General features: G+C 29.6%; 2 protein-coding genes across 2 annotated transcripts; one reads left to right on the top strand and one right to left on the bottom strand.

Moving 5' to 3' along the window:
• Positions 1-550: 550 nt before the first annotated feature.
• Positions 551-5,394, bottom strand: LOC145073212 (Helicase protein with RING/U-box domain-containing protein). The gene is made up of 13 exons (XM_079019772.1): positions 5,237-5,394; positions 4,785-4,871; positions 3,564-4,669; positions 3,373-3,495; positions 3,004-3,288; positions 2,827-2,912; positions 2,625-2,694; positions 2,384-2,512; positions 2,069-2,302; positions 1,877-1,981; positions 1,074-1,226; positions 825-994; positions 551-744 (listed from the first exon to the last, which is right to left on the bottom strand). The coding sequence occupies exons 1-13, from the start codon at positions 5,274-5,276 to the stop codon at positions 672-674; spliced, it is 2,661 nt and encodes an 886-aa protein (XP_078875898.1). The 5' UTR covers positions 5,277-5,394; the 3' UTR covers positions 551-671.
• A 4,401-nt stretch (positions 5,395-9,795) lies between these two features.
• Positions 9,796-11,006, top strand: LOC145075116 (uncharacterized). Its single transcript, XM_079021418.1, has 2 exons — positions 9,796-10,159; positions 10,588-11,006. The coding sequence occupies exons 1-2, from the start codon at positions 9,883-9,885 to the stop codon at positions 10,872-10,874; spliced, it is 564 nt and encodes a 187-aa protein (XP_078877544.1). The 5' UTR covers positions 9,796-9,882; the 3' UTR covers positions 10,875-11,006.
• Positions 11,007-18,550: the final 7,544 nt, after the last annotated feature.

The following is an 18,550-nucleotide window of genomic DNA, read 5'->3' as shown; positions in this document are numbered from 1 at the left end:
TTGCTTTTATACCATTGTATTTTGGTCTATGTAATTGTTCTATATTTTTATGGATTATTCAAAATCCTTACAACTTACAAAAAAAAGTCCCTAAACTCTTCTTAACTTTCGATAAAATCACCTAAAGCTCATTTCTTTTATACTTTTTAGTGTTTATATTGTACTGGCTTAATCAATTTTTATGTCTAATACGCATCAAAAGACACGTAACAACCCGCAACAAAACACAAACTCAAACACTAGTTCATACTAAAACAAAACAATTTTTCATTCCTGTGACAGGATTCAAATGAAAGCATCAAGTTTTTGTCAACTGATCATGCATCAAGTTTTTGTCAACTGATCATGTATGTCAAGTCAGTTCTATTTCTTAATGTGAAAACTCAAAATGTTTCACTCAAAACCAAACACATCACCACATTGGTTCCCAAGTTAATTTAATATGGTTCATTTTTTTTCTATACATCTTCCAAAATATCAGTTGTAAATACTAAATATCTTATAAAAGTTATATATTGTTTATCTTTATTGATCATAGGCATCAATGACATAATTTTCAAAAGAACTTAGATTGATTACTTAAAAAGGATGGTTCTTTCTGCTAAATATATATTCCACAAGCCCACACATTGATAAAAGTAAACAAACTTCAAAACATTTAAAACATCAAACTAGTTAGCAAAAAGAAATCTCATATCAGCCTCAGTCAACCTTCCAAGAGCTTCATTGCACCCTCCAACAGTCCTGTAAAAAAAACAAAATACAAATTTAAACCAAAAATCAAAACTAAAAAATCACAAGTCACAGTGAAAAACCAAATTTACCCCTCAAACACCAATTTCTTCTTCTCTTGAAGATTCAAAATCCTCTCTTCAATTGTATTCTCTATCACAAACCTCACAACCCTAATCGGTTTGTATTGACCTATCCGATGGATTCTATCCTGCGCTTGCTGCTCCACCGCAGGATTCCACCACGGGTCCATCAAAAACACCTGACATTTATTAAATAACAAGAAATATATATTATTATTTAAAAATATAGTAAAAAATAGAAAAAGTTGTTACACTTACATGTGAGGCAACTGTAAGATTCAAAGCAACACCTCCCGCTTTTAAGCTCATTAAAAAGATTTTACACTCTCCATCCTCTGTAAATCTTGTAATTACACTTTCTCTTGCAGACATACTCATTGATCCATCCAACTGAACACATTTCACACCACTCTGCAAAATTCTCACCGGTCAACCTTTGACTTTTTAAAATCCAAATACTCGCCATTTTATTTTATGTTTCCAAATTTAAATACATAGGGTCCATTTCTGTAACTTCTGTGAAACACAAGGACCATGTTGGTAAATTCGCAATTAGGCAGGGACCATTTCTGTAATTTTGTGTCTAAATTCCTTGTTAGGCAGGGACCATTTCAGTAACTTTATGAAAAACAAAAACCATTCCTATAAATCCCTTATTAGGTAGGGGCAATTTCTGTAATTTTTCAATCAGGCAGGGACCATTTCTGTAATTTTGTGTCTAAATTCGCTGTTAGGCAGGGACCATTTCATTAACTTTGTGAAAAACAAAAACCATTCCTATAAATCCCCTTATATTAGGTGGGGGCTATTTCTATAATTTTTCAATCAAGCAGGGACCATTTCTGTAATTTTTGTGAAACCCAGGGACCATTTCTGTAGTTTTGTGAAACAGAGACGATTTCTGTAAATTTACTATTAGAAAGGGCCAGTTTCTGTAAATTAACTATTAGAAAGGGACAATTTCTGTAAATTTCATATTGGGAAGGGACTATTTCTGTAATTTTCCAATTAAGTAAGGACCATTTCTGCAAATATTATAAATTTGATAATGATAAATTTACCTTTTCCAAAGAATATTTAATGAGATCAAGAAATGACGTGAACTGGCTGAACACAATTCCTTTAGCAGAACCATCTCTTTCAACCATAAATCTGATTTCTTCCCTCTGAAAAAATTTGTAAATTTTAGATTCTCACATCAACAAAAATAAAAATAAAAAAAGTTGGAAAATATAAAATGACAAGAAACATACAAGGGCGTCGATTTTTGTGCTTGTTTGGAAATCATCTAAACGAATTCTGTTGATAATACTTGTTGACTTAAATCCTTTTAAAGTTGTTTTAGCCTTTTTGTGATCTTCTTGATCGGATTTTGCAGTGAAGTCAACTGTAAGCGGTTTTGAACATGAAGGACATGATGGTTGACCAAAGCTTCCACAAAAGTCAATCAGACATGATTTACAAAACACGTGTTCACATGATGTCACCTATAAATAAAATAATTCAATTTAAACACAACAAACTTTACCTTAAATGCTAGAAAAAAGTCAATATATTAGTAGTAGTACCACAGGGTCTTCTGCCACATCATGACATAAACCACAAACTTGATCTTGTTCATCAATGGGTTTTGACTCATTTGCCCTCCTTGCAACAGCAGTCTTGGAGTACACCACAAGATAAGGATGATCAACAGCCTGAAATGTTAATATTTTATATATTTATTAATTAATATTAAATGTATTATACATGGAATAACATTAAAAACTCAAAAAAGTGTAGGTATAATCATGTTTTTAAGATGGTGACCTGTCGCAAGCGTGTTAAAAGGTCAAAAATATGAGCATAGTTGTTCATCAATGTTCCTGCTTCAACATATCTGCAAATAAAAAAAAAAAAAAAAAAAAAAAAACAAATTTATGGAAAAAATATTGTTAAGATATAAAATACCAAAATCAGTTATCAGGGTTCCACTATAAAAAATTAGATAGAAAGAGGATTATATTTATACGTATTAAACTGTGCTTGACTTTCACTATAAAGTGAAGTGTAATAGTCTTGCTCTGTAATATCAAGGTAGTCACGCCTCAGTGTAATCTGTAAATAATTTAGAAATGAAAAACCAAATAAAATGAGTTTTCTACTTTTCTTGATTCAATAAAATAAATAAAATAAATAAAAGACTTACAATTCTAGGAGGAAGTGCAAGATCTGCAGCTCTACCCTTTTTAGTACGCCTTAACAATATACTTTTCAAAACCTTATCTTTCAACAAAATCATGGCTCTTTTACCATCATCACTACGCCCTCTATTTGCAATTGGATTAGCAACATATTTATTCCACCAACAAAAGTGTCTCACTGATTTGTGAGGGCAGTTTGGGCATGTTGAATTTGGACTATAATCAAGCACTTTACAATCACAGTCTTTACATAGGTAATAAGAATACGGAGTTATTTGTAAGAATCGAACCTAATAAGAAAATTAAAAATCACAAATCAGAATTGAATGAAAGAAAACTATAAACTTAACTAAGAAAAATAAAATAATACTTACAAGTGAGTAGAGTTCTCCAACACGATTCTGAAGAGGGGTCCCACTTAAAGCCCATTTATATGAAGATTCTAAAGCAAAAACAGCTCGGGTTGTATTACAACGTCTGTCTTTTATGTAATGAGCCTGTGTATATATATAAAAATATGTAAGTAATAGTGTCTAATAAGCTTCAAAACTTTTAAAAAACATACCTCATCTAAAATCAAGCGATCCCATTTAACAGAGTGTAAGATAGATTTCATAACCGATTTATATCCAGAACAAGAGGGACTTTCAGAAGGAACCAAGGTTTCAAATTTCTCTTTCTTTTGGCGCTTTTTGTTCTTGTTGCTTTTCTTTTTATAATCACCTTCATCATCTGATAAATCTTCCTTTGACAATGACAATTTTGTCCCAAGTTTTCCATTCTTTTTGCTCTGTTTTGACTGTTTCGTGGTTTTAACAGCATCAGGACCACAGAAGTATTTTAAGTGAATTTGTAGTTTCCTTTTGTAAAATAGTTTTCCACACCATTTGCATCTGTCTTTTGGTGGCATCACGTTTTTTCGATACTCAGCCTCTACAATGGAGTATGTAGTGATGATAAAATCATATTCAGAAAATTCAGAAAATGTTTTTGCTCTATTGGCTCCGTGATACACCAATACCTTATTGCTTCCTTTTGAAGTGAATCGATCAATTTCATTGACCCATTGCATGACAGCAATTAATGGGCATATCACAAGGGTTGCTTTGACACATGGCAATGAAGAATCACTTGAAAAGTCAACTTGTTGACCGAATTCATGACAAAGTGCACGTTTAGCAAGTACAAGGGCAATAGCTTGAACAGTTTTCCCCATTCCCATTTCATCAGCAAGAATCCCACCTCTTGAAGGAGATTCTTCTTGCTTCAATCCCCATGCTAACCATTCTTTTTGGTACCTTAAAAGTGGCATAATCAAATCAGGTGATGGCTCAACAGTTTCTGCCACTAGTTCATTCAAATTATCTAAATCAATATCCTCATTCATATGTTGGTCAAGCCAGTTCTCAGTTTCTTCTTCCCAAATTTCCCATAATAATGTTGGTTTTGTCTTCTTCTTCCTTTTTGTGTGTGTTCTTTTTTTAACTTCAACAACATCTTCTTCTTCTTCAAGACTGACATTATCAACTTCAACCACCGTTTCTTCATCCGATTGTTCCACACTTTCCTGAGCTTTTCTCTTCCACCTTCGTGAAACGGATTTCCTTCTCTTTGGCTTATCATCTTCAGAATCTGTTACATAATCTGGAACCACTTCTTCATTTTCCATACCTACGTTCACATAAGAAGCTAAATAGATCAAATAGAGATAACCATTTTCCGTTGTGTGTAAGAAAAAACCCCAATTACTTTGATATGGAAAATAGTTAAGGGAATCAAGAGGTACCTTCAAAACTAGATTCGTTGTAATCGGAGTCCTCAGAAGACAAATGACCGTTGTCTTCATTGTCTGAGAGATCCATAATTCCCTTACCTACAATCGAATGAAATCAAGTTGAAAACCAGTTAGATAACCATAACACAGAGAGCAGTTTTTCAGTCATACAACTCTCAAGTTACAGATAAAACTAAAAACAACATACGATTCATAGATAACCATATAACATAATAGTATAATACTGATGGCAGATCTTCCGTAACAACTTCTGAGCGTCAAGTCTCCTTTCCTTTTTAGGAGAAACTAGAAAAGCACTCAAATTACAGAAAAAAAACAAAGAACCTACAATTCTTCAGTCCATTCAGTGAAAAACAGCAAGATCAACCAAACACAAGCGAAGCAAGCCAAAAATACACAAATCAAGAGCATCCAGAAAACATTGTGATAGATTCACATATCACCTTTGTCAGAAGGATCAGACGAGCGAGAACGAAGCTTCATGACGCGTAACAATTGAATGGAATGGAACAGAATTAGGGTTTCTATTGATGAAAAGGGGGGCAGGATATGAGTTTCTGCTTCGAAATGAGTGAGGGGGTTATCAGTCGTCGCGGGAAAAACTAATATTTATAGTATGGGCGATGCAACTGTTCCACATAGCACGCTTTCTAACCCGTGGGAATAAATACAATAAATAATAATTAAATATAGACAAATTACTTTACCCATTGTTGATTGTTGTTGTTGCTGGGATGATTGGATACTATCCAGAGTTGTTTGTGAAATCGGATTTTAGGGACAAAATCCAGTAATAGGAGAGTGTTGTAATCGTATGTTATGTTATTTATTGATTTTTATGGAATAAGAAAGTTGGTTTGGGGTGATTTTGCGACGCCATCATATGTGGTTGCAGCACGTGCTAGCGCAGTAAGTTGCGGCGCGATTTTATGTAGATCACAGTTGCTCTGGATAGAAATAACTAGACTCTACTTATAGCATTTTGTTTAATCGGTGACAAATAGTGTCAATTCTTTTACCTGGTTCCTAAAAAGGTTGAAACAATCTTTTAGGGATATTAGGGAAGTATTATTCATAATCAATATGGGCGATGTGATAACTTTTTCCTAGGTTAGGTATTCTCTTATTTATGTCATAGGTAATTTTGTAAGAGCGTGACAATGATGGCTTTGGGCTCAAGAGTTGGTGGAAGCACCATGTTTGATCATTTGTTTTGGCGAACTTGCAAATCACATAGAATGTGATTTTCAAGAAAATTTTCGCCGACTACGCCCCGCCGAATATGAATGACTTGCAAATATCAGTCATGCGAAATAGGTAAGACTTTATTACCCGAACATCCGTTGAAATATAATCAATATTAATATTTCAAAATCTCAATTTAGATGTTATCGGTTCATGAACGCAATTTGCTGACAATAACTCTCATTGAGGCTGTCTTTGAATACACTTAATGGATTTATATTTAACGCATTGACTTTGATGGTAAAATACTATATAAATAGCAAAATATTATACATAGATGGTGCTTTAGAGGATTGTGCAACATTTTTCAAGTAACGGTTTTTAGGTAAACTTGTGTTATAGATTTGCAACTTCACATGTGGGAAATGGCAAAGTCGTGGTAAGGCGTGCGATCATGCTTTTGCAGCAATATGTTGTTTAACCTACACTGACTTTTACCATTTGATTCAATTGTATGGGAGGTCTGATGTATATCAAGTTGAATACCAACCGACAATTGTGCATCCTCTATTACCTCCATTTGAATGAGAAATATCATACCCGATGATAGTCATTTTAACCCTTAGGTAATCGAATAATTTATGTTTTATCAACAATAATTATGTTTGGATTTGCAATTAAGAAGTATATCTTCCTCAAAGTTGTTTTTTTTACATATTTTTACTTCATAACTTACTTTTGATCTAAAAAAATTATGTATTTTTGTAATCCAAATTTGAAGTGTGATATGTCTATAGATATCTTTTACTAAGAAGAACACAAACAAAAATTTCACCCCAAACGAAGTTGGTATGAACAATTTATAAAGGTTTAAAATTATGAAAAAAAAATAGATTTTTGTAAACATAATATGCAAAAATCTACCTAGCCAATACATGTATTTCAACAATAAAAATAGCAAGACAATAAACGTTAACAAATAAAATAATGATAGCAGATGACATCAACATTCACAAGTTAATTGTAGATTTTCGTAGTCAACTTTCCAAAGCAACATTTTTTGTTGAATAGAAAAAATATCATAGAAGATGTCAATTTTTAGCAATGGTTGTATGAAAATTGTGACTATACGGGTCAATTTTTAATTTTTAGTTTTATGACAAAAAGTTTTAAAAATAATTATTTTGGTCATTTTCTATTATTTTATTTTAAATAATCAATTTACTATTTAGTTATTAAGTTATCGAAACTTTATTTTGAAAAGAGTAAATTACAGTTTTGGTCCATGTGTTTGATCAATTTATACATTTAATCAAACCTTTAAAAATTTGACAAGATGCATCAATATGGTTTAAAGAAATTGCATTGCACATCCTTAATCCACTTGAAAAGACCATTTTACCCTTACTTTTATATATTTCCTTTTCTTATATATATATATATATATATATATATATATATATATATATATATATCAAAAAATTATTTTTTAATTATTATTTTATTAACAAAAAATAAATAAATAAGAATTACCGTTTTTTTCGAAAAATATGTGAAATATTCTAATAGAATATTACATCGTAAATATTGTAATGTGATTTTTAAAATGTTAGAATATTCTAGTGTTCTACTAGATTTGTCAGATATGTAAAATATTCTAATATTCTACTAAAATATCTAAAAAAAACAGTAATTTTTTTATTTTATTTTTATTTGGAAAATATAATAACGAAAATAATATTTAAAAAAAATCGAAAATTTTCAATTATTTTATATTTTAAAATTGTTTTTTATATACAAAATGAGTGATTAAGATTGCATCTCATGGTCTCACAAAATTAAAACGTCTCACATTAACCTAACTCTCTCTCTCTATCTCTCTCTCTCTCTCTCTCTTATTTATATATATATATATATATATATATATATATATGATTGTTTATTTTATTCTTTATATTTTTCCGCTTATATTCTATTTTATTTATTTATACTTTTTATAATTTATATATTTTTTTAGAATTTTATTCGAATATATTTTTAATGTTTTTTATATTTTGTTCGTTTATATTTTTTTCACGTTTTATTTGGATGTATTTTCTAGTTTTTTTTTTTTTGAATACATCTTTTAATGTATTTTTTTATCTTTTGTTTTTTTATATATTTTTAAAGCTTTTTATAAAATCTTGTGTATAAAAAATATAAAAATGTTAGTTAAATGAAAATTTGATTAACACATATTAGGTATATAATTATTTATTTTAATAGGGTTATTTTATAGGCTAACCGAAATTCAAAACGAGTGTCAATAGCTTCGAATTCAATATTTTTAGTTTTATAATATTTTTTGCACATTTTGTTCCGAATTGAAAATGTTAATCAGAATTCATATAACTCAAACATATGTGTCAATGTTTTCAAGTTCATTTTTTTAGAAATTTTGTTCGTTTTTTATTTATATGGTTTTCCAATTAACCTTAATATATTTGAAACCTCTTTTCGTATTTTAGTTAGCCTATATATTAATCTTATTAAAAATATAATTTTATTCCTAATCTAAGTTCATAATATTCACATTCAACGAACTTTTTTTTTTATATTTTTTACAAAACAAAACAAACAAAATGTCAAAAAAGTTAAAATATATTCAAACAACATGCCAAAAAACTAAAAAAATATATTAAAAAAAACATCATAAAAATATAAACGAAAAAAAAATGTAAAAAACATTAAACAATATATTCAAACAGCACACCAAAAAATGTCTTTTACATTTTTTTCGTTTATATTTTTATGATGCTTTTTTTATTATTATTTTTTTAGTTTCTTTTGCGTATTTTTTAAATACATTTTAATTTTTTGACATTTTGTTTGTTTATACTTTTTATAAAAAATGTAAAATAAAAAAGTTCGTTAAATGTGAATATTATTAATTTAGATTAGGTATAAAATTATATTTTTAATAAGATTAATAGATAGACTAACTAAAATTCGAAAAGGGGTTTCAAGTTATGTAAAGGCTAATTGGAAAACCATATAACTCAAAAACGAACAAAATTTCTAAAAATAAAAACAATGAAATCGAAAACATTGACACATGTGTTTGAGTTATATGAATTCTGATTATCATTTTCCACTCTGAATGAAATGAAAAAAAAAATCTAAAACTAGAAAAATGAAGTTGAATCCATTGACACTCGTTTTAAATTTTGGTTAGCCTATAGAATAACCCTATTAAAATAAATAATTATATACCTAATATGTGTTAATTTTATTCTCATTTAATTAACCTTTTTATATTTTTTATACAAAAAATATTTTTAAAAAGATTTACAAATATATAAAAAAACAAAAGATAAAAAAAACAATAAAAAGGTATATTTGAACAAATTATCAAAAAAAAAACTACAGAAGTTATTCAAATAAAACATCAAAAAAAATATAAAAAAAATTAAAAATATATATTCAAATAAAAATTTTAAAAATATATATAAATCATAAACAATATAAATAAATAAAATAAAATATAAGCGGGAAAATATAAAAAAAATAAACAATTATATATATATATATATATAGAAAAGAAAAAGAAATATATAAAAGTAAGGATAAAATGGTCTTTTTAAGTGGATTAAGGATGTGCAATGCAATTTTTTTAAACCACAATGATGCATCTTGTCAAAATTTCAAAGTTTGGACTGAATATGTGAATTTGGCCATATCACAGGGACCAAAACTATAATTTACTCTTTTGAAAATACGTTACAAATGGCTCCCACGAAACCTATATTTTACCCCGAATTCCTAATTTTCAATTCAAAAACTGCATAAGTTACGTTTGTATCGTGTCTGTCGTCGTTCTCGATCATCGATCAATTAGGGTTCCAGTAATCCAGAAGAATACACAATGATTTCCGTTCTATACACGCTTTTGTTCATCGAAATGACAACGATTCTATTACTTTTATTCAAAACCCCACTTCGAGAGCTTTTAATCATCGGTTTAGATCAGCTGAAACGAGGGAGAGCTCCATTGATTGTAAAATCCGTTGGCGCCACTGTATTCACCATCATGATCTACGAAATCTACAACATTTCTGATACACGAAGCCGCCCCATGGATACCGTCGGTCCCACCGATCAAATCATCCTTGCTTACCAAATGCTCGAAGCGTCTCTCATCGGTGATACTTCTTTCATTCCTTTTTTGTTTTTTCATGAAATTGTTGCGATTAATTAATTTCAATTTACATTTGGTTTTGCAATTGCTTTACACTAACATGATTTATTGAATATATGTTAAAATGAATTCATACCAACGTATGAATTAAACACAAAAGGCGTCTTGCATGTGGGTTTTGAATCAAATCAATTTTACTACACCAATTATTAGATTGTAAATAATACATTTTGAGATAAGCAATGGTTATCCATATGTCTGATGATCACTTCTTTCACTTAAATTGCATGTGTATATCATCATGTATGCTTGTTTCTTTGAATCTATATAGTGTAAAATTATATAGGGTATGTTCGATATCATATTATACAAAAATCAATGTTGCAACTACCTTAATTTTGCTAAAATCATGTGAAATCTTAAATAATGCAGGTGTCTCGATTTTTCTATTACTGATAATAGACAGAATACATTATTACATTAGAGAATTACGCACACTTAGAAATACTTTAGAAGCTGGAAAGAAACAAGATGGGAGTAAGAATAATGGTGCAGCCGAGGTTAAAGCTCTGAATGAAGAAATACATAAGCTGAAGACAAAGATCACAAAGTTGGAATCCGAATCTGGTAAAAAGGGGAATGAGATCAAATCTACAAAATCTGATTCTGGTGTTCCTCGGAATCAGTCAGAAGGTTCTGGTGGGAAGAAGGATATTTGAGTTCATAAAATGTTGATGCTAAGGGGGGAAATAAGTGGGGAAGTATTTCAATTTATGGAAGATAAGAAAATGTAGTCGAGAATTGAGATCAATGGAGTTTTTTATAGCAATTAGTGTTTACACTAAAATTTACCCCAATTTTACCAATTCTATATGATTAATTATTTAATGTCTTTCAAGTCTACATTAAAGTTGGTTGTTAGATATAAAATTTCAAATTCTTTTACTATTATATTACATTCATTACAAATTTAAACAAATACTTTCTTGTAATTTAACTGAAAGAAGCTCATGGATTTGCTTCCGAGTAACAAAAATCTATCTTCAAGTTTTGTACTAACAAAAGTCTATCTTTTTAGAATATATTCAATGCAAAAAAATATTTTCAAAAGCTTTTTTTATCAGAGATGATTACATAAATTATTATTTTTCTAAAGATAATTCGATGTTTTGACAAATCAAAATGAATCATCAATTTTGAAACGTGTCAGTTTTGAACTACTTTTTAAGTTTCAAAAACAGTTTTTCTAACAAAAATCTATTTCACATCAGACAAGTTGTGAAATATTATTGAATTTGAAATTTAAAGTTTTAAAGTACACCAAATGAAAATTCTTAAAGCACTTTCCACTTTGTTTCATCTTCATTCTTCAATGTTCTCAAACAAACATCCTACATTTGATTTAAATGAATAAATCATTGTACTGATCATTATTTAGCGAAATGATGTTATTATTTATTTGTTTGCTGACAAAATAACTATTTTCTTTATGGAATGCATTTTTCTGGAAATTTCTTTTTTCATGTAATTTTCATGAATCCCTCCTCCCTTCCACCCCATGATAATGATATCGATTGTATTCTTGCCAAAAATAATGTATTTTTTGTGAAATAAATATAAATCACAAAATTGGCTAACATATATTTTTTAAATAGTAAACTGCATCATATAGATGGCCGATCGAACCTGTCTCAAGGCCAACATATGGAAGATAAATTACATAACACTAATAATATTCCATGTCGTATTAGAACTAGAACTCCAACTTCAATTATGGACTTCAACATCAAATATTTTCTTTTAAAAGTAAAAATAGTGAACGCATCAAAATTGGTTTGTGTAACATCCTCAATTTTTGCCTAGAGTTTTTGTTGTTTTTACTAAAATTTTAAGAAAATAATTATAATAAAAACTAAAAAGAAATAATAAGTACATGAGTTACTAAAATATTTAGATTAATTATTTAAATAAAAAAGAGCCAATTTGGACTTAAAATAGAATATAAATTAGGAAGGACTAAATTTGATAGTTTAGCCAAACTTGAGGACTGGAATTGAAATGGTTTGGGATTAATTTGATAAAACATTTATATTATTACGTGTAAGTATTAAACCTAAAAGCTCCATTAAAACTAGTAGATTTAGTGGTCAATATAACAAAATAAAGGCTATAATGGTTTAAGTTGTCAAATAAGCATTCATATATAAGCCTCTCTCCTCTTATCCCTTATTTTTAAACCGAACGATCTAGAAAGAAGAAAGATGTGGAAAATTGTGATTTTGAGGAGATGAGGAGGATCTAGAGTCATGAATTGAAGTTTGAACGAATATTGGAAGTTTAGCGACGCATCATTGAGCTTAGAAGGTATAATCTTTTCCATTTCCTTGTTGATTTTCGATTTTGGGTCGTGTTGCATCTTAAATCCAAAATTCACAATCAATTAATGATTTGAATAAGTTTTGGATGTTAGGAATGTACTCTAGATGATTATGAGGTTACCTTTCCACTACTTGAATGGTTGGATCCCTCTCCAAAAATGGATTTGACTATTTTAAATCCTTAACTTCATGAATGAGTTGTACACAAGCTTATATGACTTGTAGATTTGCTTCTATCATGAAGTCTAATTTATTTGTTTGAGTTATGAGTTATGGAGTCGGGTCAAATGATAATTCCATGATTATTAATGAGTTGTATGAATGGAGTTGGTGATTCCAACGATGAGTACCAAAGGAATGAAATCAAATGTTTTTGAATCACAAGTTGAAACAACAAAATAGTTGATGAATTGAAAAATGAATGCAATGATTTAAATTCTATAAATGAACTGGAAGGTTTTAAAGAGTATCTAAAGGAATATGGATTCAAAATCTTCGTGTATGAAATTAGGACCTTAACTCAATGGGGAACTAGGAATCATATTTGAATAGATGGAATCGTGATTTAGGATTGTTATGAGGTTTGTATTATGTTTTGGATGATTATCATTGATCATTATATCACAAGATAGAAGTCTAATAAGGCTTTGAACTCATAGATGACTTAAGACATAAGTATAAAATTGATGCCTTAATGTATGTCCTTGAATCCATGAGATATTAATTTTTTTTTTTGTGTGTTAAGTCATGAATGAGTTACGAGCCATTTTGGTATTAATACAAGTGTGCAACACTTATTTATCCATAAGTCACCATGTTTCTGTCTAATCCAACCACCATTTTGAAAACCAACACCACCATTGCAACCATATCAAGGTGCGGTCCAAACTCCACCAAACAAAAGCTTGATCCGAGTGCAAAATAAAAGTTAGGGACCAAACGTGCAATTTTGACCAAACCATAAGGACGATTTTAGTAATTTACTCTTTATAAAACATATTCAGAGTTTAAAATATCATACGTACAATTTAATAGACATATTAATCTACTAATACCTAGTTTAAAATTTCCATGCATATATTCATTAATATCTTAAAACAAAATTTATATAATATATATGACTTAATAAAATCCATTTTTAGTTTAATACACAAAACTCACAACATAATATAATCAATTATATAATAAATCACATATTCAAATAAGTCAAACACAAACTCCACCACCACCACCAACTACATGTGCCACTTTCACAAGCATCCTTCATTCCAAATCAAATCTGTATACAAAATCATGGATTTATAGCTTAAATATTATATTCACGATTTAATAAACCAATTAATTTACTAATTAAGAATTTAATGCAAAATAATTATAAAAACTAATATATTTTTACATATTTAATAATAATATTCACAAAAAATTAATACAAACATTCATACATAAATTAGTCATATTTTAACACAAAATTCATAAAAGAATTCACAGTTTAATTGTAACACTAGTTTCCAGGTATTTACATTTTTGGCCTTGCTTTTAATAATGTTTCATTTTTGGTCGCCAACGCCAGACATTGGGGAGGGAACGCAAGGCGTTGGAACGCCAGACATTGTTATGTGGACTCAAGGCTTCACACATAGAAGGCAAAACCTTATTTTTAGTGTTTGCATCCTATTTAAAGGCCATTATAGCCTAAAACCCTTCTTAACTTCAGCCTCCATCTCTCTTAGCCCTTATTTTGATTCCCTATGTGTGTGTGAGTGTTTTGAAGCCATGGAGTATCATTTTTGTGTTCTTGGTGAAGAAGGAAGACCGTTGGAGTGGTGGGGTTACTCTCTAGCTTTTGAATCTGGACTTCTTGCATCTTAGAGCATCTTCTGGAGGTATAAAGTTTAGATTTTGATGACTTCCTTGTTAGATCTTGACTAAGCTTGGTATTATGTCCTTTTGATCTTAAGATCTTGATCTTTGTGAGTTTGGTGTACTCCAAAGTTTTAGGTTGTCCTGTCAAGCATTTTAGAGGGTTTTGAATCATAAAAATGAAAGCTTAGACCTTGATACTCTTCCATGCAAGAGTTTTGGAGCTTTAGAGTATGATATGATTTAAGACCATGGTGTTAGGTTCTTTGTAGCCATGCAAAGTCATAAAGGTTGCAACTTTATGGCTTTAGATGTTCTATTAGCATTGGATCTGAAGTTTGGATGTTAAGTCTTAAGTCATTAAGACCTTGGTTTAGAAATTGGAACTTTGTGGTTTACGTTGGGCATAAACATGAGAATGTTGGGCGTTCGGACGCCAGGTGTCATAAAGTGGACGCCAGGCGTTCTCTCAGAAGCCCATTGGATCGATTTTTGGGCCTTGGGCCATTAAGGGTTTTGGGCTTTGATTAGTTGGGTCTTGTACGGAAAGGGGAAAATGGTATTTTTCCCTTAATATGATGAAGCATGAGTGGACCATTGTTATGGGATAAAACCTTAATTATTGATTGGGGTCGTTTCTGGATTTTGTTTAGTGTGAGGAGCAGTGTTCACAGCAGATCAAGTGTTGCTTTAGTTATCTTCAGTTATAAGTGAGTCTCCTCACTGTATCTATGGGTCAAAGGCACCAATGTTGGGCCATTATTCGATTATGTAGTATATTAGTCAATGTATGTTTTATGTGTTATGTGATCGGGTTGAAATACACCTTAGGGCGGGGCCCACTATTGTATGTCGGGTTGAGATACACCCTTAGGAGAGGCCTACTATGGCATGATCGGGTTGAAATACACCCCAGGATGGGGCCCACTATGGTATGTTCCGGTTGAAATATACGCTAGGGCGGGGCCCATATTTGTAATTGGATTGATATATATCCTAGGGCGATGCCCAATTGTATGGTTGGTATGTGGTACTTTGGGGGAAACTCGTTAAGCATTGCGCTTACAATTTACGTTTATGGTTTGAAGTACTTCTGATACTAAGGGGAAGGGTCTGACGTGATGACACATCATTCCCCCCTCATGTTTTCCACGCTTTTTGGATATTATTACCCTGATGATTTTGATATTGTACTATATGGATGTTTTGGAACAAATTGGTATTTGAACTATTGATTTTAAAATGAAAAATTTTACTACTGTTTTTGGGATGTCACATTAAATAAATTTAATTCTCAACTTAATACATTCAATTCACATTTTACTTTTAAATCCATAGTTTAATGCACAAAAGTTATATATTGACAACATATTCTCAAATTAGAACTTACATTTATACATTCATATATATATATATATATATATATATATATATATATATATATATATATATATATGCTAATGTTTCGTTTAAAGTTTATTTACAAAAATATTCACAATTTAAATTTAACATCTTTTATTCAAAATTATATAAAAATATAATAAATCATGCATTCACAACTTAAAACTTATGTTTTTTATTCAAGCAATTATATATATATATATATATATATATATATATATATATATATATGTATGTATATATATATATATATATATATATATATATATATATATATATATATATATATAAGAAAATGCATTAACAACTTAAAACTTATAAAAACTCATGCATTCACAATTTAAAGTTTATGTATTTCATTGAAACAATCAAATATGTATAAACAATCATGTATTCGTAACTTAAAACTTATAAAAAAATGCATGTATTCACAGATTTAAACTTATAAAAAATAATATTTTCATAATATAAACATATATTTTCTTACTAATAACTGTTAAAACTAACATTAACATAATTAAATAATAAAGGAGACATTAAAACATTATAACTCGTAATTTTAAAACGCTAAACTAATATTATTGAGAAAATAGTAGCATAAAAAAAACACAAATAAAAAAATCATGTATTCGCAACATTCACCGTTTAAAATTTATGTTTTTCATTGAAGCGATTTGATACTTATAAAAAAATCATGGATTCACAGCTTAAAACTTATAAAAATCATACACACGAAGCTTAAAACTTATGACTTTCATTGAAGCAATCATATTTGTATAAAAATCATGTATTCATAGCTTAAATTTTATAAAACATCATGTATTTGTAGTTTTAAACATATAAAAATCATGCATTCATAGGTTTTAACATATAAAAATTTATGTATTCACAACTTAAGACTTATATTTTCTTATTAATAACAGTTAAAACTAATATTAACGTAACTAAACAATAAACTGAAACATTAAAACATAACAATCACAACTTAAAAGACATTTTGTTTGAGAAAACACTAACGTAATAACACACATTCTAAACTTAATTTTACACATTCTAAACTTAATTCATAATATAAAAACCATAAAGCATAAGCTATGAATACCATTTTTAGCTAAATATTATAACAAATAAAAAATAAACTTCGATTCACAACTTAATAACAGCGGATTCAAAACCTGGTATTTTTTGCAAATATTAAAACAAATAAAAAAAGCTTTGAGTCATAACTTAATAGCAGTGGATTCACAACTTAATAATAGTGAATTCACAACTTAATATCAGTTAAACAAACAATAACAATTGTAAACAATAAAAGAGAAATTAAAACATTAAATTCACAACTTAACATAAGAAAAAACAATAAAATCAAAATCAACATACTTGATGTAGATTTGGTGGTGTTTCAGTGAAGATCATAGAGAAAGAGATCGGGGTGAGTTGGTTGTGCTTCAACGGAGCGACAAGGCAGCAGCGGTGGTGACGGTTGACAACGATCTCAGATCTGGTCCACCAATCTCGTCAAAGCTCGTAGATATGGAGGCATAAATCATATATCTAGAGGTGTAAATCATAGATATATCGTCGGAGATCATAGATCTATCACTGAAGAACTTAGATTTGAACTGAACGACTTTAGATCTAATGAAAACGAAGGATTTTAGGGGTTAACGACATGCAATGGTGGTTGGTAGAGGAGGTAGTGAACCATATATGAATATATTTGGTATGTGTCATGGGGATCAATAAAAAAATGGAGATGTGTCACCGGAGCAAGATCCGGTCACTCAATCTCACCGGAGCATGTAAATCTAGAGGAGTAAATGATAGATTTATAGACAAAATTTGTAGATATGTTATCATACATCGTAGATCTACCACCGAACATCATAGATATGGACTAAACCACTATTGATATGATGAAAATGAAAGTTTTTAGAGGTCTAAGACAAGCTTTGACTGTTGGTGGAGGAGGACATGGACCAGATGTGTTCAGATATGGTGGTGTTTCATGGAGATCAAGAGAAAAAAGATTAAGGCGAGATGAAGATGTGTCACCGGAGCAAGGCTGTAAGAGTGATAAGGTTGCGGTGGTAGAGGTTGTTTCCGCCGGTGGTAAGTGGCGTCACTGGAGGTTGGTGGTTGGTGACGACGGAAACTCGCCGGAGATAGGAGGGAGAACGAAGAGATGTTTGGTGAGAGAGAAAAAGAGAATGAAGTTTTGTAACTCTAATTTTTTGATATTATATTTTATGTTTCAGATGTAACATTTTGTTTGTGAAAATGAGATTATAGTTCTTTTTGTTTAAAACCATGTCATTATCTTTTAACAATAGATGAACAAAAATACATTTTACAAGATTTATAAATATCTAATTGAAAAATAACAAATATAATCGTAATTATAAGCTTTTATATATATATATATATATATATATATATATATATATATATATATATATATATATAATATGTGTAATCTACTTAAAATATCAGTTTACCACGTCGTCAAATTTATGCAAATTGATTAAGAAAATATCATATTTGACTATTTGTCTCTTAAGTGGTCAAAATTTGACCTTCTCCTAACATTTGCCCCCTATTTTTTCCATTGAGAAAAACAGGTCAAACTTTAATTATGGGATCAAGATAAAACAAACACTACTTGGTTTTTGAGTGCTTTCATACTCATTTGTATTTGAAATCCTATCATAACAGAAATTGGAATGAAATTAAAATTGGGCACATATGAAGAGTAC

This window comes from Lactuca serriola, chromosome 9 (assembly GCF_051521515.1).
Source record: "Lactuca serriola cultivar US96UC23 chromosome 9, Lser_US96UC23_V15, whole genome shotgun sequence".
Classification (NCBI taxonomy): domain Eukaryota; kingdom Viridiplantae; phylum Streptophyta; class Magnoliopsida; order Asterales; family Asteraceae; genus Lactuca; species Lactuca serriola.
This window is presented reverse-complemented; position numbering and strand designations above follow the sequence as displayed.